The sequence below is a fragment of the Apostichopus japonicus genome, chromosome 21, assembly GCF_037975245.1.
Source record: "Apostichopus japonicus isolate 1M-3 chromosome 21, ASM3797524v1, whole genome shotgun sequence".
Classification (NCBI taxonomy): Eukaryota; Metazoa; Echinodermata; class Holothuroidea; order Aspidochirotida; family Stichopodidae; genus Apostichopus; species Apostichopus japonicus.
In genome coordinates this window covers 18052990-18079397 of record NC_092581.1, presented here as the reverse complement: position 1 = coordinate 18079397, position 26408 = coordinate 18052990, and the positions used below count along the sequence as shown (strand labels likewise).

At 37.7% G+C, this 26408-nt stretch overlaps 1 protein-coding gene across 1 annotated transcript; it reads right to left on the bottom strand.

Moving 5' to 3' along the window:
• Nucleotides 1-172: 172 nt before the first annotated feature.
• LOC139962856 (DNA polymerase theta-like) lies at nt 173-26408 on the bottom strand. The gene is made up of 27 exons (XM_071963238.1): nt 26255-26408; nt 24686-25613; nt 24193-24387; nt 23394-23545; nt 22979-23135; nt 22435-22543; nt 21599-21951; nt 20117-20263; nt 18964-19176; nt 18432-18574; nt 17615-17804; nt 16920-17074; nt 15992-16307; nt 15013-15256; nt 11112-14392; nt 10441-10569; nt 9792-9949; nt 8998-9151; nt 7943-8103; nt 5879-6058; nt 5293-5470; nt 4635-4769; nt 4130-4378; nt 3503-3687; nt 2990-3101; nt 2205-2474; nt 173-1734 (listed from the first exon to the last, which is right to left on the bottom strand). The coding sequence occupies exons 2-27, from the start codon at nt 25509-25511 to the stop codon at nt 1505-1507; spliced, it is 8622 nt and encodes a 2873-aa protein (XP_071819339.1). The 5' UTR covers nt 25512-25613; nt 26255-26408; the 3' UTR covers nt 173-1504.

The window sequence follows — 26408 nt, the reverse complement described above, 5'->3', positions numbered from 1 at the left end:
ATTTCCCTTCCAAAACCACAAAAGCAATATAAATAGTATCAAACACCATGCAACAATGAAACAAAATAATGCCCATACGGAGTAGCATTTTAACTTATGCTGCTCCAACATAGCATACAAAAAAACGAGAAAAAAAAACAAAACATGGTTTTGTATGAAATAAATTAAACAACTCACTACAATTCCACTAACGTTTTATCTATTCTTTCATATAATAGTATAGACAATTTACATACTCAATTGTTAAAGAATTATTTGTTAAAGACAATAGACAATTGTTAAAGAATTGTGAAAATTCATTTCTATTCAGTACATATTGTTCAATGCTCTAGGACAAGTAAATGTTTACATTTAAATATGGTTACAATGAAAATGATATACCATTAGATTTTTTTCCCTTTAAAGTGTTCCATTATGCTCCATTAAATGCATACACAGCTACATAAAACCTTAAAAGTCAGTGAATTGTTGAAGATAAAACTGAAAAAATACACATAAGAAGATACCTAACATTCAATTTTTAGTATCTTTAATATATTTTTTAAACCTTCTATTTAGGCCTGCAGTAATCCCTGAATATGAAAAATCTCCCTGAATTTTCTAATTTGATTACAGTTTCTACAAAAGTATTTGCCACATTGAAATTCAAATGATTTTGTCAATTTATTTCATCCACTCTTCATATATTTTTATTTGAAATGTGAATTAGAATCAATGCTCAAGTGTAGATTCACAAAAAATGAATATTTGACTTAGAATCTATTAAATTGTGTGATGTGATAATATTTTTTTTAATATATTTTTTTTTGTATTTCGGCAGATTTTACAAAGTTATGGATATTTTAGTAATTAACTGAGATTGCATCATAAAGTATAAATCATTATATCTCAAACTTCATGTTTGTGACTTAACGGAAGAAGAAAGTCAATTATTGAGTTCTTGCTGGACAAGCACAAATTAATAATATTGGAAAACACTGTAAAATATATCACTGTACATTTCTTTGTTTACCTTTACAAACTTACAGTTACTCGTTCATACACAACAACTCGTACATTCTGGCAATGCTTAATATTGCTTATCAGGACATTTAATGAAATTCAAATTAGCCCTGAATACTCCTAAATAACAGCTGTTTGAGGTACATTTTGATAAATCTTTCGATAATTTTTAAACTGTAAATCGTATAACAATGTACTTCATAGTTTGAATGTTCAAATTTCTTTCATAATAATGAAATTAAAGCCGAAAGTTTTGAAATTATTCAACTTTGCATTTATGTGATTTATATTAATATATGTATGTATATAATATATGTCTGGGCTATGAAATGTTGAGAATTAACCTCCATTTGGTGAAAAAACAAATCTTGCTGACTATATTCTAATCTTCCTTTTAGTACCACTCATTATAGTCTGGTGAGGTAATCGATCAAATGAAAATGCCGCTTGAATCCATGTTGGTCTAATCCAAATGTACCTAATAAATCTCTTTTTCAATTTTTTAAATTTCTTTAAGACTTCCCCAAGTAGGACCAACTTTGATCTTGACAGGTAATTTGACGAGAAGTCTCATGGCCGACTCCATTACTTTTCTGACCAATGTGACAACTTTCTCCAGATCGTCCTTGTGGACTTCGTAAATAAGTTCGTCGTGTAGCTGCAAGACCAGGTAAGCTCCCCTAACACTGCCCCGAGTGTTCTGTGAATGCCTGGTCCGACATTTGGGTAATCCTTGAGAAGGCAAATATGACAACTTTAAAAGTATTTCACTTTTAAACACCAAGTAAAATCAAAACATACAATCCGTTGTACAAAACATGTTAACAAAATGAAAGAACAGAGAGTGAAATGTATTGCTTAAGGTTGCAAACATGGAAACTTGTACAGTGGCACAGAAATGGGAGTAAGGGTTTTCAACTCTTTATCTCAGAAAGACTTGATTTTTTATATTTCCAAACTTTTGACTTTCCTACACAAAATTTTGACATCTTTTCCAAGCCTAGTTATCAGTCTCTTATTTAATATTTTTTTGAAATGATCAAGGATACAATAGCTACACAATCAATGACTAAGCAAATACTTACAGAATGTTTCATCAAACATTTTTCCCAGAATAACTATAGATTTATTATACCAGTTTTCCTTCTTATTCTGAATTAAAACAATAATAATATTAATAATGAAATAGAGACAATACTTACCAATTTTTCCTTTGTCCCTGTGACTGTGAGATATTCTAGTCGCTGGGAAACTCGAAGACAACTGCTGCTGTAGTTGAACCATGGCTGTCTTTACTAGGTCTGCAGCAGATCCCTGAATGGTGGTGTTTACCGCTTGGCGCTCAGCGTGGTTACGAGCACCAAGGTTGGAGTGGTTAATCGACGGCAGGTAACGCCTTCTATTGGATATGGTTTCTACGAACCCTCTTTCTCTACACTTGTCTACTGTTTGTTTAATGAAATTCTTCATTCCTAGAATAATGATAAAAAATAGGAGGTAGGAATGAATAAACTCATCCAGGGCAATAATTTAGTGTTCACAAAAAACGGTGTGGTTCAGTTAGAACCAAAACTGCTATACAAATTTGCATTTGTGCAGCTCAGCATTTTGAAATGCAATACTGGATACATTTTTCCCTGTCAACTTATCTGATTATCAAAAACAAAATAAAAATAGATATTCTATTATCTAAGGGGAACATATTCTACACAGATTTTATTCTACCAAAAATGAGTGAAACGGATGTTTAACTTGGTAAAGTACGGGACCAACAATGAATAAACCTTCCGCACAAAACAAAACTTGCTGAAAGAAAATTGCAAAGCAAGACATCACTAGTAATATAAACCAAAGAAAGTGATCAAGGCAGAACAACTTATCCATATTTTCATGAGTGTGGAAAGACACTTTGAAGGTTTTCATATCTCTTCTACTACCAGAAATGTCCAAATTGTATAACAAACTTCAACATATAACAAACCCTTACCTTTGTATTGATCTCTAAAAGTCTCCATGAAGCAAGCAGCATCTTCCTCTTCTATTTCAAGTTGTTCTCCGAGAGCTTTGGCTCCGATTCCGTAAATCATACCGTAACATATCTTAGAGGAGAAGGGAAAAGTGAAACTTTGATTGAATTGACTAAAAACAAAATAGGTTTTAAAAATGTAAACTTGCCTCTGAAATCTCTAACAAACAATTGATTGAAAGTTTCAAGTTCACTGAAAGTTTCAAGTTTCACTGAAAGTTTCAAGTTCATTGAAAGTTTCAAGTTCACTAAAACTTGGAGATATCTTATAACTAACTTTTATTATAAAATGACACTTTTGTCAGATTTTGTCAGATTTGAACATAATATATAATCAAATTAAAAATGGAAAGCTTACAGGAAAATTATACACAAACTTGAAGAAGTCATTGGGTCGAATCCCAATACAGCCATAATTTCTGTTCATTTTTCATTATTATTATTATTATTATTAACAGTGGTATCTTTCTTCACCTGTTTAGCCTCCTGTCTCTGTTTATCAGTAACGTCCCGTTCCCCTACGTTCTTCCACTGAGCAGCTATTTGTCTGAATACGTCACCGTCGGCATTCAGGATGCGGATTAACTTCACATCTTGGGAGAGATGAGCCAGAATACGTAACTCCAACTGAGAATAATCAGCTGCTAGTAGTAGGCCACCTGAGAGTAGAAAACCAAGTAACAAAATGAAATGGCATTGACTGTAAAATGCAGATCCATTGAGTTCAAAAGAAGACAAAAGTCTTTCCTTGGCCAGCATTCATGAAAGTCATTAGAATGCTAAAGATCAGCTGGTAAAATAACCACAACAGTTCATGAAAAAAACAACTTTATCCCTGATTTTAGTAGGTTAGGCTAATTATCTCTACTATGAATGTGTGATAGGTCTGCTTTAAGTAGGAACAGACTTTTTCAAGTCCAAGCACCTATTATGTTGTTATTGCAACAAGCTAAAAATACACTGTATGTTCTAACATACTTGACAGCCAGGGAAATCATGTTCCAAATGCAACCATTTTATTTAATTAACCAATTAATTAATTAATAAATTAATCACTCAATGAATGACTATACTAGCAACTTGTATCTAGCCTATTCTTACCTGGAAATGGGCAGAAGGCATGTCTCAAGCTCACAGCTGTCTTGAGCCCCTCGGGTTCCTTCAGGGTCATCTTACACTGAACAGAGCTTCTTCTTGATTCTCGTCTGGCCTTCTTCTTTGTAGCAGTGGCGGGCCCACTGAGGATAGGCCCAGACCAGTGAGGGGGGCTCTCACCGATCACAGATGGTAACGAGATTTCAAAGTCCTTTGGAATAGCTTGAATATTTGGATCCAATGTGGCTACTCGACCTAGGTAAGGAATTAGGGAGACACTTTCGGGATTTATTTTTGTTCCATTCTTAAATCAAGTGAAAGGCAGACGTTAAAATTGAATAGCATGGAAAAAAGGATGTTTCATATTTCATAGGGAAGGGAAAATATTCTACCCAGAAATGTATTCAAAATGTTACAGAACGTAATACCTCTATATTGAGACGATTCTCTCTGGATTATCCTAAAAGATTTAACATCAGTTTGTGGAAGACAAGACATGACTAATACATACCTGTAGCTGTGTGTGTCTGATACACAGTGAACATTCTGTACATTCCTAGTTTCTCGTTGAATACTTTTTCCTTCTGAAGTGGAAAAACCACCTTTGTCAGAGACATCGACATCTTACGCCATTCTGAAATTAACCCTGATGGAATGAAAATAAACAATGGCAAACATTCTTGGGAGAAGATTTCATTTGTATACAAGGAATATTTCTTACAGTAATTTATGCATTCTCAATTTGCATAAACTTTGATTCAGCAAAATGAAAAAAAAAAACAAAGCAATATTATCATATATTATAATATATTATAATATTATATTATAATATTAATAAGCAATGTGAAGTATTATGTCGGACAAGTTCCTCCAGGGTTGCGACATTATTCAATCTTTCACAAATTCTTTCCTGTAAAATGGAACTTAAACCAAGCACAATCAAACTATCTGAGACCAGCTTAGCTACACCTGCTTGTCTTAATTCCCACCTCTCCCCCACACCCCCTCTACCCCCCCCCCAAGGAAAGTAAATGTTTTCCTTCAACTGAGCCCCACTGATCGTTCCCTCACATTCTACTTCTGCTGATTAGTTAAAAATCCTCACAGTTTACAAAACCAGACTGGTTGCTTACAAGCAAAATAATTATTATAAAACATTCTTTGCTTACCTGGCAGTGGATGTAGATGTCTGATTTTCTCCAAGGATTCTTTCGAAGTACTAAACTGCTTAGGTAATCTTCCCCTTCCTCTACCCCCAAGAGTTTTTCTGGGTGGCATAGTTACCCTGCCTTGGTTGCAGCCAACCACATCTCCATTTGGGGGAAGCTTCAATTCCATAAAAAGGACCTAAATATATAACAAGAAACAAAACAAAAAACATGTTGCTTAATGACTTGAAGCTTTTCTTAAGAATACAAAATGAAAGTGACAAATCATTCAATTCATGAAGAAATTATGAAGTCAAACATCAGTTCTCATCGGCTGTTACAACTAGTTATATTTATTGGTTAAGTACTAAAACTTTTAAACACTGGAAATATTTCAGATGGATTAGGAAAAAGACAAGTCAGCTTTTCATTTTGGAGAGCTATGGCAGGGGTTGGAAAGCACTTTTCATCATAGATTTCTATTCCCAATGTATGTAACAAATAATTAAAACAGATTTGAAATACTTCACTAACGTCAAGCTTGTCAACAAAGATCATCTTCTAAAATCTATAGAAACGATTTTTCAGTAAGTAGGAATGTGTTCACCTGAGCTATATCCTCTGGGGATGTGAGAGAAAAGCTGCGACCAGCTAGGAGATAAGCTTGTTCTTCCAAAGCAGATAACTTGGATTGCATAAAGACCTTCTGTGTTTCGCATTCATCAGGATTAAAGCCAAAGCCATTGAGTTCAACATGAGTCAAGGTCATTATGGAGGGCATTTCAATCTGTGAGCAAAGAAAACAGGAAAAGATGGGTTGTAAGATATCCGCATGAGGAAAACAGGACGAGATGGGTCATAAGATATCCGCATGAGGAAAACAGGAATATATGGGTCATAAGATATCCGCATGAGGAAAACAGGAATAGATGGGTCATAAGATATCCGCATGAGGAAAACAGGACAAGATGGGTCATAAGATATCCGCATGAGGAAAACAGGAATAGATGGGTCATAAGATATCCGCATGAGGAAAACAGGAATAGATGGGTCATAAGATATCTGCATGAGGAAAACAGGAAAAGATGGGTCATAAGATATCCGCATGAGGAAAACAGGACGAGATGGGTCATAAGATATCCGCACGAGGAATACAGAAACAGATGGGTCATAAGATATCCGCATGAGGAAAACAGGACTAGATGGTCATAAGCTATCCGCAATAGAAAACAAAACGAAATGGGTTGTAAGATATCCGCATGAGGAAAAAAGGAATAGATGGGTCATAAGATATCCGCATGAGGAAAACAGGAATAGATGGGTCATAAGATATCCATATGAGGAAAACAGGACAAAATGGGTTTTAAGATATCCACATGAGGAAAACAGGACAAGATGGGTCATAAGATATCCGCATGAGGAAAACAGGACTAGATGGGTCATAAGATATCCACATGAGGAAAACAGGACAAGATGGGTCATAAGATATCCGCATGAGGAAAACAGGACAAGATGGGTCATAAGATATCCGCATGAGGGAAACAGGACGAGATGGGTCATAAGATATCCGCATGAGGGAAACAGGACGAGATGGGTCATAAGATATCCGCATGAGGAAAACAGGACGAGATGGGTCATAAGATATCCGCATGAGGAAAACAGGACGAGATGGGTCATAAGATATCCGCATGAGGGAAACAGGACGAGATGGGTCATAAGATATCCGCATGAGGAAAACAGGACGAGATGGGTTGTAAGATATCCGCATGAGGAAAACAGGACAACATGGGTCATAAGATATCCACATGAGGAAAACAGGACGAGATGGGTCATAAGATATCCGCATGAGGAAAACAGGACAAGATGGGTCATAAGATATCCACATGAGGAAAACAGGATGAGATGGGTTGTAAGATATCCGCATGAGGAAAACAGGATGAGATGGGTCATAAGATATCCACATGAGGGAAACAGGACAAGATGGGTCATAAGATATCCGCATGAGGGAAACAGGACAAGATGGGTCATAAGATATACGCATGAGGAAAACAGGAATATATAAACTGTAATGTATAAACTGAGCCTTCTCGAGTAGCATTAGTAGAATACTATTTTTCAACACTGTATCGCATGCAGGTGCTCTAGTGCAATACACTTTAACTGAATGAAACATGTCTATGGATTGATACTCAGCAAATCAAAAGAATGCATCTTAAGCATCCTGGCGCATGACATGATGCGTCACCCCCTTCTGTCACAGTGCCTGAAGCAAACTGTTTAACTTTCATTATTTATTACAAGGTCGATTATATTCATTACAGAGTAACTTTGTAGGCCATGGTAACATTAATAAAGGATTTCTTACAGCCTCACAGTATATGTCACTTAGCACTTCTTAAGGCAAAGTGTGTACATTGAAAGACAGACTGTAAGTAAAATTTAGATCCATGGAATGGTAGAATTATGTCACGCAGAATGACTGAAGTAGTATTCCACCATCAATAGCCACATGCACCTTACTGCAGCAATTGTAAAGTGTGTCAATAAAGACTGTTCCAAACAAAGTCAAGCACCATGTTTGTTCCACCAAAACATAGAAAAACGATTTGAAGGAAACATTTCCAATTTGGGTAAGCTAGGGCAGCAAACGATTAATGACAAAATTCCTTACCTTCCTGAAGGCATCCAGTAAATGGTTGTCTGTTAGTCCTTTCTTTAGCGATTCCATTAAATCTAACAACAACACAGATTCCACGCAGGCTCTGAGCCTTGCTGATCCAGGATTTTGTGGTGATATACCCAGACTGCTTAACCCAATACCACCTCCAATATCTGAAAAACATTGAAACATGTGTATATTCAAAAATTAACATTGCTAGTTGCATTTCATAACCAACAGCCACCTCTGAAAAGGTTCCCTCTCAAGCGATGTTTATAAAGAACTCTCAAAAAGTTTCGTTCCCCTCCAGAAAGGTGCAACAAGCTGACACTTAGCCTAAATGGTTGATGACATTAAATAAACATTAGCTCTGATTCTTATTTGCAAAGAAGCCTTGATTCATCTTCCATGGAAGTGGAGGTAGCCTAGCTCTAGGCTAAAGTATTCATGGTCTCTTTCAAAAAGTTTACAATACCTCTCAGGATTTTTGCTGTGACACAGTTTAGTTTAGTTTAGTTTAGTTTAGTAGAAAAAAAGGATCAGGAGGGACACTCAAGTCCCCATCAAGGACCCTATAGGAGAGAGAAAAAAACTGAAGACACAAACACTCAGACCTGATTACAATGCTTAAAGTGCTTGTCCAAAGCATTCTTAAACCCATTGACACTACTTGCAAGTACAACTTTCTCAGGCAAACCATTCCACTCATTCACAACCCTATTGGAAAAAAAGTTATGCCGAATATTAATCCTACTTTGTGACTTTTGGAGTTTAAGACAATGACCTCTGGTACAACTACTATTAGCATACAGTATCCAACTTAATTCTGCTATGGCATGGAATAGTTTATCTCATATTTCCTGTTGTAATATACTATGCAAAATGATCAAATGGTTAGCAGATGTGTAGCAGTTTCTGTACAAAGAATACCACAGTATTTTATAATAGAAACAAAATGAGAGGCTGCTACACAAAGCTTGAACACTGAATTATATCCTGTATAGTAGCTAAAAAAGCTTGAAAAGCTCAAAAATGTGAATCGTGACCAAAATGAAAAGGTGACTCACTGTCCAGTATTCCTGCCTGAGTTGGAAGGTACTGACTAATCATTCCGTGAAGGTTCTTCTCTTTCGCTGAAGGATCAAGAAGCCAGTGAGCCACTTTCGGGTCCTCAATGATTCCTGAGAAAACACAACCAAATACCTGCACCAAGATCTTTAACTGAAACGAAAGAGAAAAAAAAAACAGGAAACAAAAATTCATGTTCGGTCTCTATTTTAGGAGATATTTTCTGTCCGTAAGGCCCCTGTTAAATCTAACTTTAATACAGATTCCATGAAAGCTCTGAGTCCTGCCGATCCTGGATTTTGTGGTATTATGACCAGACTGCTTAACCCAATCATGCTCACCCCTTACGGAGAGAAATTTTTATTTTACCTGGTTTTGTCATTCTTGAACTGAATGCTAAGCATATCAACTAGGTCTGACTCTGACATAACCATCTAAATTTCTCACTAAGATCATGGATTTATCTCTCATTGAAAATTGGTCTTTAAATTTCAGTTTTGATACAAAATTTACTTTTTGTCAGATAATTTTGTAAAAGACATACAGACCAACATCATAGCTATAAAATTATGACGGTGGAGGAGGAGGAGGAGGAGGAGGAGGAGGAGGAGGAGGAGGAGGAGGAGGAGGAGGAGGAGGAGGAGGAGGAGGAGGAGGAGGAAGAGGAAGAGGAGGAAGAGGAGAAGGATACCTCGGGGAGATTCAGACCACCTTAATATCCCATTGTGACTACATCTAAGTTGACTTGTCATTAAATCAGACAATCACAGTGATATATTAATAAGACTCTCACCTGTTCCTTGATGTCAAAAGCTACTCTATGAATGGTTGACCTCTGTGACCCTTTACTGATGGTAGAGAGCTCAAGGGTGGAGGTCACCTCTTGGATTCTCTTGTACACAGAGATGGATTCGTCGTTGGGCGGTGCGGACAGACTAGCATCAAGATCAACTAATATTTAGGAAAAAATTACATCAGTTTCTATTATTCTGGTTACAAATTTATGTAAAAGATAATAGCCCATGAAAAGCACAAAGTCACTTATAACAACATTTTGCAAGGACCAAATTAAATGTACGACCACTTTCAGTGCACAGAGTGAAACAAACTATTTAAGAAACGTGATCGCAGCCTTTGACCCCCTTCACCGAAAATGAGCAAAAGGCATAAACACATGCAATTACAGAAAACTTGGGGATAAAATTCAGGAAACATCTAGGTATCAATTGACCACAGGTTATAAAACCTCGCCTGATATAAAATATTATAACGTTAGTTGACAAGATTTCTTTATGCAGTTGAAATTTTATGAGAGTAATGATATGTTATGTAATATATTTTTATTCACTGTTCTCGTAATATAAGTGCCCTTTTTTTTGGGCCAATTAACAGGAGAAGATTTAAAAGTGCCCAACAATTTATTCTACAAATTTATTACAAACCTTTCACATTTTTTTCTTGAAATGAGATATAGTAGGCATCTTTTGCTCCCCAGGATATGGCCAGACCTGTCACCAGTAACTTGTTCCAGCCAAGGGGAAGGCCATCTACCTCTGGCCCCAACGTCTTCCCTGAGAGGAAATTTCAAATGTCGTTACCTGGTTAAGACATACTCATAACAACAACACTAACACCATTCCTTTCATAATTTCTTCCATAAGATGGCACGTTAAGGTAACTTTTAGAAGTGATATATACTTCTTTGTTAGTTACTATCAAATATTTTAATTTTGAGGCAACATTTTACACATTTCATTCATACTTTCCTCCCGATTATCTCCAAAAATGTTTTGCTAATTTTTTCAAAACTGCTGATGTAGTGCGACTTTATTGAATTATGCTTCGCCCGCCTGACAATGAGGAGGAAGGGGGGGGGGGGTGGGAGGGAGTCAGTCACCTACAGCTCCAGGATTAATTAGGGAGAATTATGGGATACATAATAAATCTAATCTCATCTGCAAAATATACTATAATATAAAGAAATATGAAAACTGTACAAGCAAACCCAGTGACATACTCTCCCTGGACTCTACCTGGTTCTCTAGGCCACTGACGTTTAGTTCTCCCACCAAAACGTAATTAAAACCCATTTATAAAGGTCTAAAGAACTTACCTCTTCTGTGATTGCCTCCTATGCCACCACCTTCCACTGGGACTTCATAACGTTCACATCCGATGGAAAAGGCGTAGCGCTTCTTCCTCTTCCATTCACGAATGAATGTCTCAAAGAGGTCTCTATTGGCACAGACGTCAATGATGGCAAATGTGTCGGATGTTGAGGGCGCTATGGGAGATTCAAGTATGCTTAGTTGAGAGGGAGGTTGATCTGCCGTTTGGCTTAAATCAATCTCGTTCCTGACTGCGGATGAAGTCTTCTCTCTACAAGTCTCAGAAATATCACCAGCTTGTAAATTGTCAGCTAAATGGCCTATTTCATGGTCGTTTAACTGCTTATTTCTCTTGGTTGAAGTTGCTTCAGTATATTTCTGGCAATCTCTTCTTCTTCTGCGTTGCCTGTCATCTTCAAAGTGAACGTTTCCCTCCACTTCAGATAGAGAAATATCGGAATCGATGTCTATATCGTCCATTTGAGAGTTAACTTTCTTATCCGACTGTTCTTGTCTGCTAGCAGATTTTGTAGCTAGATTTCCTAGATGTGATGGTTCCTCTGGCTGTGAGGGTTCCAACTCGATGTCAAGATCCTCTGAATCCATGGCAACATCCAAATCGTCACACTCTGACGATACTGTTTCAATGTCCACATCAGTTGGAGTTTCAAAATTAAAAGACAGCATGGCTTTGCCCTTAGAAGAAGAAGAAGATGCAGCAGAAGATATTTGTGATCTTCTGCAGGGTCGTCGCGACGATGACCTCATGACCCCAGAGTTCAAGAAAGGAAGAGGTGTCTTGGTGCCCTTGGAAGGTGTTCGAGGCAATGAGTCTGACCGTGTTGGAGGTGCTGATGGTGTTCCAGATGTTGAATTGACCTTAGATCTGTTTACAGAATGACATCTAGATACCCTTTTAATTGCACCAGATTCCTTCCCAGGAAGTTTTTCGTTGCTCTTCCGTTTTCGCACATTTCTATTTGGTGTGTCAGCTTTACAGGTATCTACATCTTTTTGCATCGCAGTGGATAAGGGACTACCTCTCTGGGGTACTTTTACTGAATTACCACATTTCCATTGTAACCTCCGATCTTTACTATGTTTTTTCTCTTCGATACCAACCTTGCCATAAAATTGTCTTTCTAATTTAGACTTGCCCAAGTCATCACCATGACGATGCACTCTTCCGTCAAGCACAGGGTCTTTCAACTGCAAGTCAGGGTCTTCAGAGAACAAGTCAGGACTTTTGCTATTGGTTGGTGAGTTGACCTGAGTGAAGGTCACCTCCTCTCCATCCCCATCGACTAGGAAATCAAGAACTGCCAAAGTACCAGGACTCAAACATTCACTGGTCTCCTCCAAAAAGTTATCACTCAACACTGGGTCTGAAATACTACATTTCTCAACATTCTCCCTGCCGGCAGGGATCAAATCTTCAGTGACAATGTCCTTTGGCTGACCTGCAGAATTGAAATTGTCTCTTTTATGCTTAGTGAAATGAGATGAATATTTGGAAGAAGCTTCTCCTAGATTCAATATTTTACCTCCTTTGTTTTCAGGGTCTTGGTCTAAATCCTTTCTCCTATATTTGCTCTGACCTAACGAGCGACCTATAAGTGCGTCTTTAGTTTGTAGCTCTCTCCCTCCATTAAGTTCAATCGCTGGTTTACTTAAATGTTTATTTGTCTTCCCTATACCAATTGATGTCCTAACTTGTCGTTCAACTGATTTTTTCTCAGCCTTAAGCTCAGGAGAAGCAGATATAGCTATGACATCTTGCTGGCTGTCGTAATTCTCCAGAAAGTCCTCCAAGTGGGAGTCAATAGGAGAAAACAAGAAACTGTACTCCTTTGGACATGACCCATTTTTGACTTTACTCTCTTGCACTTTTGCTGAAGCATCCATTCCACAAACATCTTCTTCTTCCTCTGCCTCTTCCCTGACTTGGCTTTCCTCTGGGGAACCTAAAAATAACTCTGGTGATTCACCAGACGAATGTGACTCAGAGAACCTTACAGCAGGTTTGTCATCTTGTATTCTCTCCTGACTACATCCCACTTCTGACACCAACTCACCAACTTCATCCGTCTTCATCTCATCTCTTGAATCACCTTTGACGGTGGTTTCCTGGCTCTCTTTATTCACACGGGAGAACTGGTTAGAATATCTTTCACCTTTTACACTACCTTTGTGTTCTTTGGTTCCGCAATTTCCTCCTCTCATCGTTAGAGGCAGATCCTGCACCCTGGTGTCATCACTAGACTTTTGTTCCTTTTGAATATTTGAGTTATTTCTCGTCTGCCTCTGTACTCTAAGTTCTCTAGTACTTCCGACATATCCGTCTCTCTTTCCATCTTCTCTGACATCATCATCTTTATTTCTGTCTTCATCCACTGTCATTTTCCTCTCTACTTTATCCGTCAACTGAATATTAGTATTTCCATTCTTCATCTCAGCCGAGCCTGATTTCTTTCTATTAAATTGGTTTCTCACCTCTGCCTTGTTAACATCTCTCGATACAGCAACATGTCCTCCTTCTTTGTCAACCTTTTCACATGTTTTCTCCTCGAAACAGATCTGCTTAACAGCTGCACCATCCTTGACTCCCCCCTTACCATAAGGCACAAACTTTGTTTCACTCTGTACTGGCTTCTTTCTCTCACTTTCCACCAAAACTGACTGATGGTGTACCACAGACAGTCCCTTCACTTTCAACCCACTGTTCTTCCTTGGAAAGTTACTCCCTGAGCTTGTTTTTCCCAAATGCACCCATTCCCGTGTTGCTTGCTGATCTTTTCCAACCTTTGACCTTTGAGACTTATCATTGATATCTTTAACCACTACACCCTTCTTGGATGTACTTCCCACCTGCTCCTTGCACTCCTCCCCTAAATTAACGACCCTGTGCTTTACCTCTTTTGGTTTAGATTGATTGGTCTCCATCTCCATTTCATTGTTACTACCCTCCCCATTATTATCTGCTCTCTCTTTCCTCCCTGTCTTAGCACCATCCTCCCCTTCCATTCTTCTCTTCCCATCCTTGTTTAAGTCACCTTTCTGGTCACCTGACTCGCAATCCAATTCAACAGTCTTCTTGTTAACATCCCGAGGAATCCATTCAATCCCCATCGATCCTAACTCTGCTCTGACGATGTGTTTTGCTTCCATGACGATGAGCTCGGCTGCCTCTGCCTCTGTCAGTCCTTTCTTTCCTGATGCCCAGATACATCGAGCTGCTCTTCTCTCCGCTGCCTCAAAGTCCTTCTCGTCCACGGCTTGTCTGCCACTGAAGAGAACCACAAAACCAAAAACAGTCCGGTCAATGTCTTTATTTGACCATCTGCAATTCACTCACCTCAATCTCAGCTGTCGATGCTAAGAATCAGTCTCAAAAATTATGAATTCCACATTCTCAATTTACTCTCCAGACAAACAGCTGTCATTTTCTGATAATTTATGTTATATTTAACAAGTCAGAAGACTCTTGATCGAAAATTTAAAAAAAAAAAAAATTATTTTTTATTATTGTCATTTTTAATGAGGGTAGTCCTGCTCAGTGCAGAAGCACTGCTTTCCAGAGGAGCCCTCAGAAATGTACCAACCATATTGTAAATTCAAATCCAAGATCAACAGGTCCATTCCAAATCAAGTATAATACATGGGAATTAGGACATAAGTAGTTCCTCCAATTTCTCCAGAGTAAGGTACACAAAGTATTGCATGTTTCTTGATAAAACTATATTTATTGGTAAATTTGTTCCCAGCTCTAATGCTCATAAATTTGACCCAAGGCTGACTAATTGTATAGAAACTACATACTTCTAATACAAATGAGCCTGTTGTATACTTATGATAGTCTTGAATGCAAATTTTACAAAGACACTTTCCATGTGACTTCGTACTGACCTCTTGAACGGTACGGCATTTCTCAGAATGCGTTCCACTTCTCGCGGCGAGGCAGTTGCAACAGATGCAGGATTAGTTAATCCACTGTTGTAGAGAAGTCGTGCCCTCTGTGCGTTCAACAGACTTATACGGACTAGGTCGACCAATTCCCTCTGGACGCCAAAGTTGAGACGATTTTGGAACTGAGCTAGCAGTAGTTCCAAATTGTACCAGCCGAGTTTACTACAGAAGACCGTGACCATACCTGAAGAATAGAGAATAGTTTATTTTGAAACTATGAATAAGAGAGAAAATTGTCTGTGTTGAATAGGGCAAAGTTTAATACAGAATATAGTAAGACAAACCTGTATAAAAGAGAGTGTATTGTGGGTTGTGATGATGAATAGAAAAACTTGTCTGTTTTGTATCAGCCAAGTTAAACGGAAAAAAAAAAAAAAATACATTGTACTTGCAAGAATGAATGGTCTTGGCTTTCCTTTACTTGTAAATTGATATTTGCAAATAAAACTGAAAGCATCTAACAGTTCAATGCAACATATTATCACAATTCAATGTTAAACACATTCTTGTGAGAGGCCCTTCCTCACATAAAACAGACCTCATAGAAAAAAAAAAGCAATTGCAAAATATTTCAAAACCTCAATTTGTCACATCCCACTCTTTGGTTTTTGTTTCTTTCTACCAACTCCCAAGTTAGGTTCTGTGGGTAATTTTTTAGGGTTAATAACTTCTGAACCAAAAATCGAGGAACAATTCTAAGCTTCTGCTATTAATCAGGTAATTCCCAATTGGATTATTTTTTTGTAGTGTTATATAGTGTTTTTTATATAGTGTTTTTTATAGTGTTTTTATAGTGTTATATAGTGTTTTTTATAGTGTTAAACTATAGCAGCTATTGCCCAATACACTGGGATAGCTACATTGTTATTGAGAAATTGATGCTTTAAGAGTATCAGAAGTAACAACTGATTTTTATTACCTGCAAATGTAGAAGCAGATTGTTGTAAACTCTGAAGCTGACCCTTAGAGCATCCATACTTCCTGGCTACTTGGTTTAGAGGCGTTTCGTTGACTAATTCTTCGAGAATGAGGGCGGTGTGGAATCTCCTGTGTACGCTGAGCAGGTGTTGCTGTCTAGCGGTGTGAGTGGGTATGTTACCCTTGGCGGCCCTGATGAGGAAGCGCTCCTCGACGCCCACCAGCTCGGCCACTCGTCTTTTGTCGGTGGAGAGCGTTTCCCAGAAGCAGAGGAACTGATACCAGTCCGGTTTTATGTTATCATAGATCGGTGTAACCTGAGATGGAGACATGTCACATGACAGAAAATTATAAAATGTATGAAAACAAGGAAGAGAGGAATATGAATAATGTATCTGGCAACTAATTTTAATAGAGCTTGATGTGCTGAAATTACCATTACCATTAAACAGTGGAACCCTTTACAATGAAGTTCATAACACTATAACATATGTCAGAGATTTCTTTGTTCGGTAACTGACATATATTATTTGCATTTAGATACATTGCTTACATGCCCAGTTTATCTGTGGAAACAATGATGCTTAATATTCATTACAGATCATTAAACTGATTAAAAGGCTATTTCTCAATTAATAGATGTATGGTTTGTATGCAAAAATGTCCTTATTGTCTGGCATCAACTTGGTTAGAACTCAGCTATGGTGGCTTAAAAGGGACATAAGAAAAAAAATAAGTGTCCCCAAATCTCAAAATTTGGTTTTTATCTCAATATTTTTTCTTTCCTGTCCCTAGTAAGCCACCATACTCAGCAACATTACACTGATATTCTTCACAAGTTTAAAAAAAAAAATCAAGTAAAGTTGCTAAATAAGGTAAACATTTATAACATTAAAATAACACTTTTGAACATTTCGTTAACGCTTTACCTGGTAGAGGATGTGAAGTTCATTCTCAAGGACAAAGCTTTTCCTAGCTCTTTGTAATTCGGTAAAGACGGCTAAAGCTTCATGCGGAGATAACGCTGACGCCAAAGTTGCACTACCCAGCTGAGTCGGGAGGAACGTTTCTCCTCCATCTTCACCTAAGAATTGATTTAAGAAGACCTTTGACATGAGTTTCAAAACTAGTAATTCAAGAAGGCGGGTGGGAAGGGGAGTTGATAACGAGGGGGGGGGGGGGAAGAGAGCGAGAGAGAAAGAGGAGAGTAGCATTTTCTCTGTACGATGAGAACAAACTTGACCATAATGTTGGTACGTGTTGATGCAAGCCTTACCATATCAGATTACCAAACCCAAGATCTGTGCCTAAATTAAATGGATTAGATTGGAAGGGAAGCTGTCGAAGGGGATAAGACAGGTTACGTAGAATTACCAAGGCTTGAGAGATGGCTTCTTGGTATGTATGTATGTATGTATGGTGTGTATTTGGTGTGTATGGGGTGTATGTATGGTGTGTATGCATGCTACAGGGAGTCATATGAGAGACCAGTGTGATAGATATAAAGTAGACCAAGAATAGTGAAACTTACTAATACGAATCAAAGGATTCATCCATTAAGAATTACCGTCATGATTCTGCACCAAAAAGTCAATCTCATTAAGATAACAGAGATCAAAATTACCTTTCTCGAGTCTGATAAACTCCTGTTCCCTGAGGAAGCTGATGCAAGCATCAATGGATGATGATGATGATGATGTTGCTTTCCCATCTGGGTTGTCTCCATCCTCCGAGGGAAGACTTGCAGCAAGCAGAGTACTCGATGAGTACCGTTGTACATCCGTAGGAGATTTAGCAACACCACTGGCGATGACCTTAAACCAAAAACACAGGAGAATATTTATCCTCTTTCAAATTTTTGAGTCCTCATTATTGTGAGAACTTGATCCATTGATATACTTTTTGACGTAAGATCAACAATTCACCGAAGAGTTACACGGCATGAAATTGAATAAACGGCTGGGAGGTAGTCACGGTGGTCCCGACCACACCCACGCACACCCACCCACGCACACACCCACAACTATGTCCACCTGAGTCATACAGTTACACCTTTGCAACATTTAGGGCACTGCCTGTAAAGGTGGGATATTTTGATGAAACAAAGACTTCCCCTAAACCGCCACTAAATTACTTGGAACAACAATAAACCAGTGCGGACTGTGTTAATGATAAGATGTAGATGCACTTTCTCTGTAGCTGTAGTTGCCATTAAACACCAACAAAGCTGATCTTCATAGTTTGGTAATCTTACTAACATGGCAGGAGAAAACAAAAAAAACAATTCTTCAAGCATTTTACTCCATAAAACCAGTCCTGTCTTTTAAAGACAGTCAATCAAGAAAAAAATTCTGCCTCTGACAAAGATCCTTCTTGGGACTGAAACTTCAACCTCTATAACTTATCTTATTAAGTATTAAATTCTGAGATAATGTATTTACCTCTAAAATAGCTCTTTTCATGCTGTTACTGAGTTCATCTCCTTCTCTCTGAATCAGACAACTTTGCACCGGAGGCAAATCTGATGAGATCAAAGCTTTTGCTTTTTCCATTTCATTTGGTTTACAGACAAGAATACTTTCACCTGGATGGTAAAAATTTAAAAAAAGGATAAGAGAAAAACAGATCGCATCTGTGGTGTAATTTGAATGACTAACAGCGAGTCAGCATTAAAAATAACACTGTAAATATAACTACTGTATCATCAACTAGCAAGATAGCTTAATGTTATTCAAGGTCTAAAAGAGAGGTTTTCAAATTTATAGTCAAAATCAGTCTTGAAACTCATTCTCATAACAAGGTTTCAAAATGATTCTCAATCTAGATTTTCAAACTGAGTTTTCAAACTCGGAATAAATCACTATCAAGAACAAGCATCTTCAACGATAGAGGTATTTGCAGCCCAAACATTTCTAAAGTCTTGTCCATTCAGTGAAAGTAAAAATAGAAGTCAAAAACAGAATGTAAGATTACCTTCGGTGTCAACACCTTTCCTTCCTGCTCTTCCAGCCATCTGGCGATAACAGAGAGGGTCGATGACCCTCCGGTTGAACATGATCGTTCGAATGATGACACGGCGGGCAGGAAGATTTACCCCCGAGGAGAGGGTCGAAGTCGCTATCAAGATACGGATGTGACCCTGTCTAAATCCTCCCTCGACGATGTCCCGCTCGTCAAATGTCAGACCTTTTCGACGGAAAGACAAGGACAGCAGAGCATTTCTTCATCATTTCATCAAAACTGAATACAGCTGGTTATCTTCACTTCCATGTTATATATCTCTTATCTAGCTCAAACTAATTACAATGTACAATTAATGACAATTGTGGCTGAACTAAATATGTATTTGATAAAAAAATGTCGTGCAGTTATATGATGTCAACTTCTATCACGCACTGGTCACATGTCCATTGTGTTGTATGTCACTAGTCAGTGGATGTCATTCCTTACAACCCATATCCCCACACCCCTTTCCCCCTCCCCCACCCACAAAATTAAAAGACTTTCACTATTTCGTCTTCTCATTAAAGCATAATAACAGTTGTAGAATATATATGTGATGTCATCAATCCAGTCGTCAACAAATTCAAGATGTAGTTCTCAAAAGGTCTCCTATTTTAAATTTGTTTACATTTTCATCACCATAAATTATATCAGTCCGGTTAATATATATAATATTTCTGTAATGTCTCTGCCAGATAATGGTTTCCAGATATAAATGACTGGTTTCAGTCACCTCACCATTGAAATGACTTGTTATGACACTGTTGACTTGCCCTGAAATAATTCTTACTTTTCCTTGCTTCAAGACACCCTCGTGGCCGATGATATGTGATGCTTGCTTACACCTGACCTGTGACCTTAATCATTCAGCCAGTTGGGACAATTTCTTATGCTAATACCTCTCTAAACTGTACTCCAATATCCTGCTCTCAATGCACTGGTATTGTCAGTACAAACAGTTCCTAACCTTGATCTAGAAACATGATATTCATACTGCTCGTACTGAAAATACGAGTGCTCTGAAACGGGACAAAGCACTACAGTGTAGAAAAAATTGTCCTAACTGGGTGGAATCATTTACAGTATGCATCGTCGGAAACAACTAATTCATAGAATACCCTACCTGCATGATGGTAGGCCACAGCACATGGTACAGTTTTTTTCAGGGTAGAGTCTAACCCAGCTGGAGTCCCCTTTAGCTGCTCTAAGACATCCTGTAGAGCCTCGTGGTTGATCTTTAGTGTCAGAAACTCGGATGCTTTAACAAATCCTATCAAGAAAATGATAAAAATGAGAGAAAAGAGAATACTCTCTGAAGGAAGCCAAGTCAGTGGTGACCGTACAATAACTAGGGTCAATGATTTAACTCTGGAGTAAACAGTGAGTGGTGACCATATGATAACTAGGGTCAAATGATTTAAATCTGGAGTGAACAGTCAGTGGTGACCATACAATAACTAGGGTCAAATGATTTAAATCCGCAGTGGACAATCAGAGGTGACCGTACAATAACTAGGGTCAAATGATTTAAATCTGGAGTGAACAGTTCTTTTATATGTAGGAATGCACCTCTTCGATGTATCCTCAAAGATACAGTGGGCTCAATGAAAACTATTTCATCTCCAAAGAAATCAATTTCAGATAAATGAGCATTCAAACAGCTCAGATTTCCTGATAAATATCCTTTTTCTTGTCCTCACTGTTTCATCCACACATCAACCAAAGATATGAGATATACTTCTCATCATTATTTCCTAGGCTTTGCATTTAGTAAATATGAAGGTGATTCTGTATTTGCTCTATCAAAATAGATGAGGGGAGCACTTCTGTTGGAGATGGCACGAAGGGATTGATGGGATTGCAGGAAGGGAGGGTTTATATAATTGAGTTATTTATATTATATATTTTGGCAGGAGGTTTCAGTTTCACTGAGGAGCACCACATCAATTACCTCTCTTTCTCACTGCCTCACCCTCTTCTCTTTACACAATTGACAGAACTGTTGACTTCCTTTACCTTTTTTCAACTTTTATATGTAATGTAATGTAATGTAAATAAAATCTTATAGCGCACTGCGCGTGATGCATCTGTGCGCTTTACAAACAATCTTGAATATACAATGACAAAAAACAGTAGATACATTAAACAATAAATACATATACAATATACAGATAAATACAGGAATATGAATACAGGAATATACAGGAAATATGAGGAATATGAAATCGATGATATATGATGCTAACTTGCATCAAATATAATGAGGTCAACAGATTGCAATCCACAACATTTACGAAAGCAGCCATAGGGCTGTAATATTCCTGAATTAATATATTACAGCAGGAGAAAAAGCAGAAATTATTTTCTCAATGTGTCTGTTATTTTTGGAAACAGTACAGATTCAATGATGTCACTGGCTGTAGACTGCCATGATGATTGGCATCCAAATCACATTCAGTAGGATTTCATGTGAAATGGCTTATGCTTTGTTTGAATGAAAATATACAAGGCAAAATTTATAGACAGTTTTAAATTTGCTACACAAAAACCCCAACAAGGAGGCTAATTTGAAGCCTTAGTCTGACACTGGACTGAATTTACTCACCACTACTCTTGATGGGAATCACACCCCGTAACCGTGACAACTCTCTTGCCATGTTTTCTGCCAGTTTTTCACACCAATTCTTTGTTGGGCAGAAAATAAGTACGCCGCAACCCATTGCCATGGTCTCCAGACATAGCGAGAATATGTGATCTTCATCGTTTTGAACATCGTACTTGAGGTCAAAGTTCTTGGCATGACTCATCTGAGAGTCATAGAGAGAGGGACCGATCTTGACAAATTCAGTTAGCGGTACCGGACGGAAATCAGTGCTGTAGAGGTCAGCATCCAGCCACTTAGCTAGAAGATCTAGATTTGGAAGTGTAGCACTCATACCGACTATTTGAATAGATGTCCTGAAAGGATAGAAAGATATGTTTAACTCCACAAAGCCATAATGTTTTGCTGTGATTATTATTCAAATTCAGGTACATGCATACTGTACACTGAATCAGAAAGAGCTTAGTTATAATTAACTGAGAAAACCAACTTATGATAACAATTTATTCATAGGATACAGAAAGAGCACAGCCAATCCTCACATGACAGTATTTTTCAAGAGAACCGTTCTGTACACAGTTTCATATGTCGAGCAATGTCATCATGCATGATACAGCCCAATATATGACGTATCTTGTGGACCGGGGAAACCCTATGGCTAGGGTTAACCCCTAGTGTTAATCCTCACCCTGACCCGAGAAATACTGCATCACATGCAGTATCATGCAATACCGTACTTCTTGAGGCAATGCAACTTGCCACATTATAACTTGTCTTGAGAGATGCAAAAAACTTGAGGTCTTGGTGAAGAGCAAGCTAACTCTATGAATATGCATTACCTGTTTGTCTCTGCTGATGTAACATACTTGACTTTGGTCAGCAAAAGCTCCAACAGGTAACCTCGGTGAGAATCCCCCACCATGTGTAACTCATCCACAACTATGATTCCTGAAAATTAAACAAAGAAAATCAAACTACAAAATGGCTAGTAGAGGTAGGTTCACATGGATGGGTTTATTTCCTACCGAAAAATTAGTTGAACATTTCTTTAATCCCTGCTTGGACTTTTGCAATTTAAGGTTGGCCTTCATGTAGTTACTATATCCCATATCACCCTTCCCCCACCCCCAACTCTTGCAACCATACAGACAGTAAACCCTGACCCTTCCTTCTGGCTGTATTCAAAGGAATAAAGCCTCATGACTACTAAAGGTTTAAACTCCCACAAAAATAACCTTTAACAATTTTAAAATATCATTTTAAAATAAAAAAGAATGATAACATGTGATACAATGCACTTCTATCCAAGATAACTTGCGATCACATTATCGAATTGTTTCGAAGAAGCAGCCAGGACATATTCCTGGAACATTTCTTACGTACCGAGTTGGTCGAGCTTGTTTTCTTCAAGTAGTCTATTGATCAAACTGTTGGCTTTCTCAATGGTACACACAGCCACATCAACAGACTTAAGACCTCCAGGAGGGGAGTGGCTGCCCATGAACCCATCCACTCTGACATTGGTATCCTGAAGAAGGTTCTGAACAGGAATGAAAAATAAGTAGTTAAAAACAAATTATTATTTAACGCATCAGGTAACATGTAATTTAGAGATTTAACAAAACCCACACTTGTGCACTTCCCAACCATTCCAATCATTCTTTTATCAAGATACTGTTCAAAGCATTGTTCTGTATATCTGTGCAGTGGAGCATTTCTACTACCAAATAACTGGTCTTATCGACTGAGAATTCTTTTCTAACAAACATGAAGAAAAAAAACTCTATGTTAGAATTACCTGTAAATAGAACATCTTTTCCCTCGACACAGAGACAAACGGCAAAATGATGATGGCTTTCTTCTTGCTCTCCAAAACTTTCTTCAAAACTAGTAATTCAGCTACCAAAGTCTTACCGGCACTGGTAGGAGCGGAGTAGATCAAATTTCCTCCTAAAGTAGCAGCAAAGAAATTTATATGTTATAAATTGGCCATCAAAAACTTACACATCTCTCTAAAGGTATACATATTGGTCACTTTTATTTTGCTGCAGTTTCTTTCAGACAACCAAACTTTGCTGCTCAGACCACCAAAAACGTAAGCGCTGGTTGTCCGATGAACTGCCAGAGAAAAACCTTGAAATTTTGTCTTGTACAGTAGATGATATACAACCAAACTGTGGCAAATGAGAGTTTAACAGGTTAAGGGCGGTTGAATCAGAATAAATTTACAGAATTGAAAATTACAAATGAACTGTTCCTTTACTTCATGTCATTTTTTATGACTGTCAAAAATTATTGTTGCTCACTTGTGTAGCAAGAGCTAACAATATAATGTTTAAGCTATGCACCTGGATCGCTTACATGTCACATTGTTGTTAAACTGACTGGAAATAAATTGTTAACCATCATGTTAATAATACCGCATCATCGAGGCATATTGATATTATAACTTGTGGAAACCAATCAATGTTCAAAAATGAATTATTGTTGCTTACTTAAGGAAACCAACCAATGTTAAAATATGAATCATTGTTGCTTACTTATGGAAACCAAGCAATGTTAAGAAATTAATCATTGATTAATTCAATCAAATTTACCTTGTAGCACTTTGCCCTTTCTTAGACATTGCACCTGCCAGGGAAACATATTTTGCACTCCCATGAGGTAATACTGATTCAAGACGGCCTCTGGGAGTCCCCAGGAAGAAAGAGACAGACATTCTTGTGTAGACGTAGGTGGAGGAGAGATTGGAGAGCGTTGACCATTCAAGGGCAACGGGGATGTGTCAAACTCTGCAAAATGAAAGCAAATGACCAAAGAAACAAATGATTTAATTGGACTTTAAGTCTGATCTTGGCAAAGCTAGGTCTGAAATGGGATGCGGACATATTACAATATTCAAAAGTAAAGACTAAGGTTTGAGCTTAATTGAAACCAGCACTTGTCAGAATAATATCTTTCTTCAAAATGAAGGTATCCAAAATAGTAATTCAGTGTTATTTTGTCTTGAGTTGTCAATCTAAACTTTTCTATCATGTTAAATCAAGTTCTAAATCACAGTGGAATTAAATATTTTGACATGAAACTCACCAAGTGGCTGCTGCTTGAGCCCATCTAGGTTGTCATGTTGACAATTAAGTTTTACATTGGATCCATCATGATTTGGATGACTTTCTTTGCTCTCTGGACTTTGTGAATCTTGGCATAGAACTTCACCGGTTGCATTTTCTTCTTTATCAAATTCATTTTTCCCAGAAGCAAATGATTGCACAAAACTAAACGCTTTAGTCCTATCAAATCTTATTGCACTTTCCCTTTGATCTTCAATTGAATTACTACATTTCTTATTTTGCCCAACTACTTGAATGATATCATTACAATGTTTATTATCCTTGTATTCAATATGGGTCCCAGCATCACGATTTCTGGGACCAGGATTATTCCCATTTTCTTCATTCTCTTCTAAATTTATTGCACTATTATTATCTTTGTCAAGATTATTAGGAGACTTAGCATGGACATTTTGTTGCTCAAAATCTGCTTCTAATTGCTCCACATGTTTCAAGATATCATCATCAATTTCAAAATCAGAGGCAAACGAAATATTTGAAATCCGAGAGGACTCCAAGCTCAGCCTTCTGCTTGATGGAGATGACAGATCATCGGCATCCTTCAATCGTAATCTTGGAGATGTTCTCTTTGGCAAAGTTGTCAAATTTACCAAATCTGAGGATCCACAGTAAGCATTATTTCTCGTATGTTCGTTGGATGCAGATGCATCTGAAATATTCCGACTGATAGCATGCTGGCCTAGTCGTTTCTTTCCACTTCCATGACCAGCATTTTGCGAGGGATATGTCTTGATCAGTTGGTTTCTTTGTTTCTGCTGCTTCCATGTTTCAGTCAACCTTTTCATTCTACATTCAAGTGGTTTCTTCCAGGCTCATCAACTTAATTGCAGAACTACCTTTATTTTGAGCAGCATGATCTCACACCAGAGAAGGGAATATCTATATTCCTGTTGATAATCAAAATTCATAAGTTTTAACATGGTTTAGAAGTAGTAGAGATTCTTACTAAATGTTATACAGAATAATTGAGTGAACATTCAAAATTGTATGTCTATCTGTTCTGAAGGAATTGATCATTTGTCATAGTATTTTGCAAAACAATATAAGTACTTGATAATTATTCCCTACTTTGTGAAATACACTTTTATTAGACAGCTCAACAGGCAAGCATTTCTTCAAAATGTAGAGTGGACAACACATAGGCATAGGGACAATTATTTTCCACTCTCTTGAACACTGAAATCCATTTTGTAAAGAGCAACTAGCATTTCCACTATCTAATTTAACACAAAATTGTGTTTTCTAAGCTAGTTGTTCAACACAAATTTTCTGTCACGATCTTTTTGCATGCACAAATTTGCGATACACTTCACCTTAGCCAATAGACGCAAAATGCAAAGTTTACAGGAAGTAACTTATGGCGACAGACAGAATAACATTAATTTCGCGCATCTAGACCTACAGTAGTCAAGGCCTTCAATTTTGTTTAGGCTATGCCTAAATTATTTAGCCTGCCTCTACGTACGTTAGCCTCAAGTGAGCCTAGTACCTCGATGCGAGGTGATTTACAACTGTAAAATGGACCTACGCAAGACAGACATAGACATGTCAAATCATTTATATGTTGTATCACTAGAATGCCTTCATGGTTGCATCTCAAAGTCTAGAGATCTCGTATTAACTGCCGATGCAGCTTTCTTGTGGGGAAACTGATTTCGCGTCGATGCAAATGTCAAGTACGT

What these genes read in the sequence shown, in the direction of transcription:
- LOC139962856 (XM_071963238.1), bottom strand. Translation starts at nt 25,511, where the DNA reads ATGAAAAGGTTGACTGAAACATGGAAGCAGCAGAAACAAAGAAACCAA. An exon ending in AACTTCACATCCTCTACCAG is followed by an intron (nt 16,308 to 16,919) that starts GTAAAGCGTTAA and finishes TCTCCATCTCAG; the next exon opens with GTTACACCGATCTATGATAA. An exon ending in ACATCTACATCCACTGCCAG is followed by an intron (nt 4,770 to 5,292) that starts GTAAGCAAAGAA and finishes TCATTCCATCAG; the next exon opens with GGTTAATTTCAGAATGGCGT.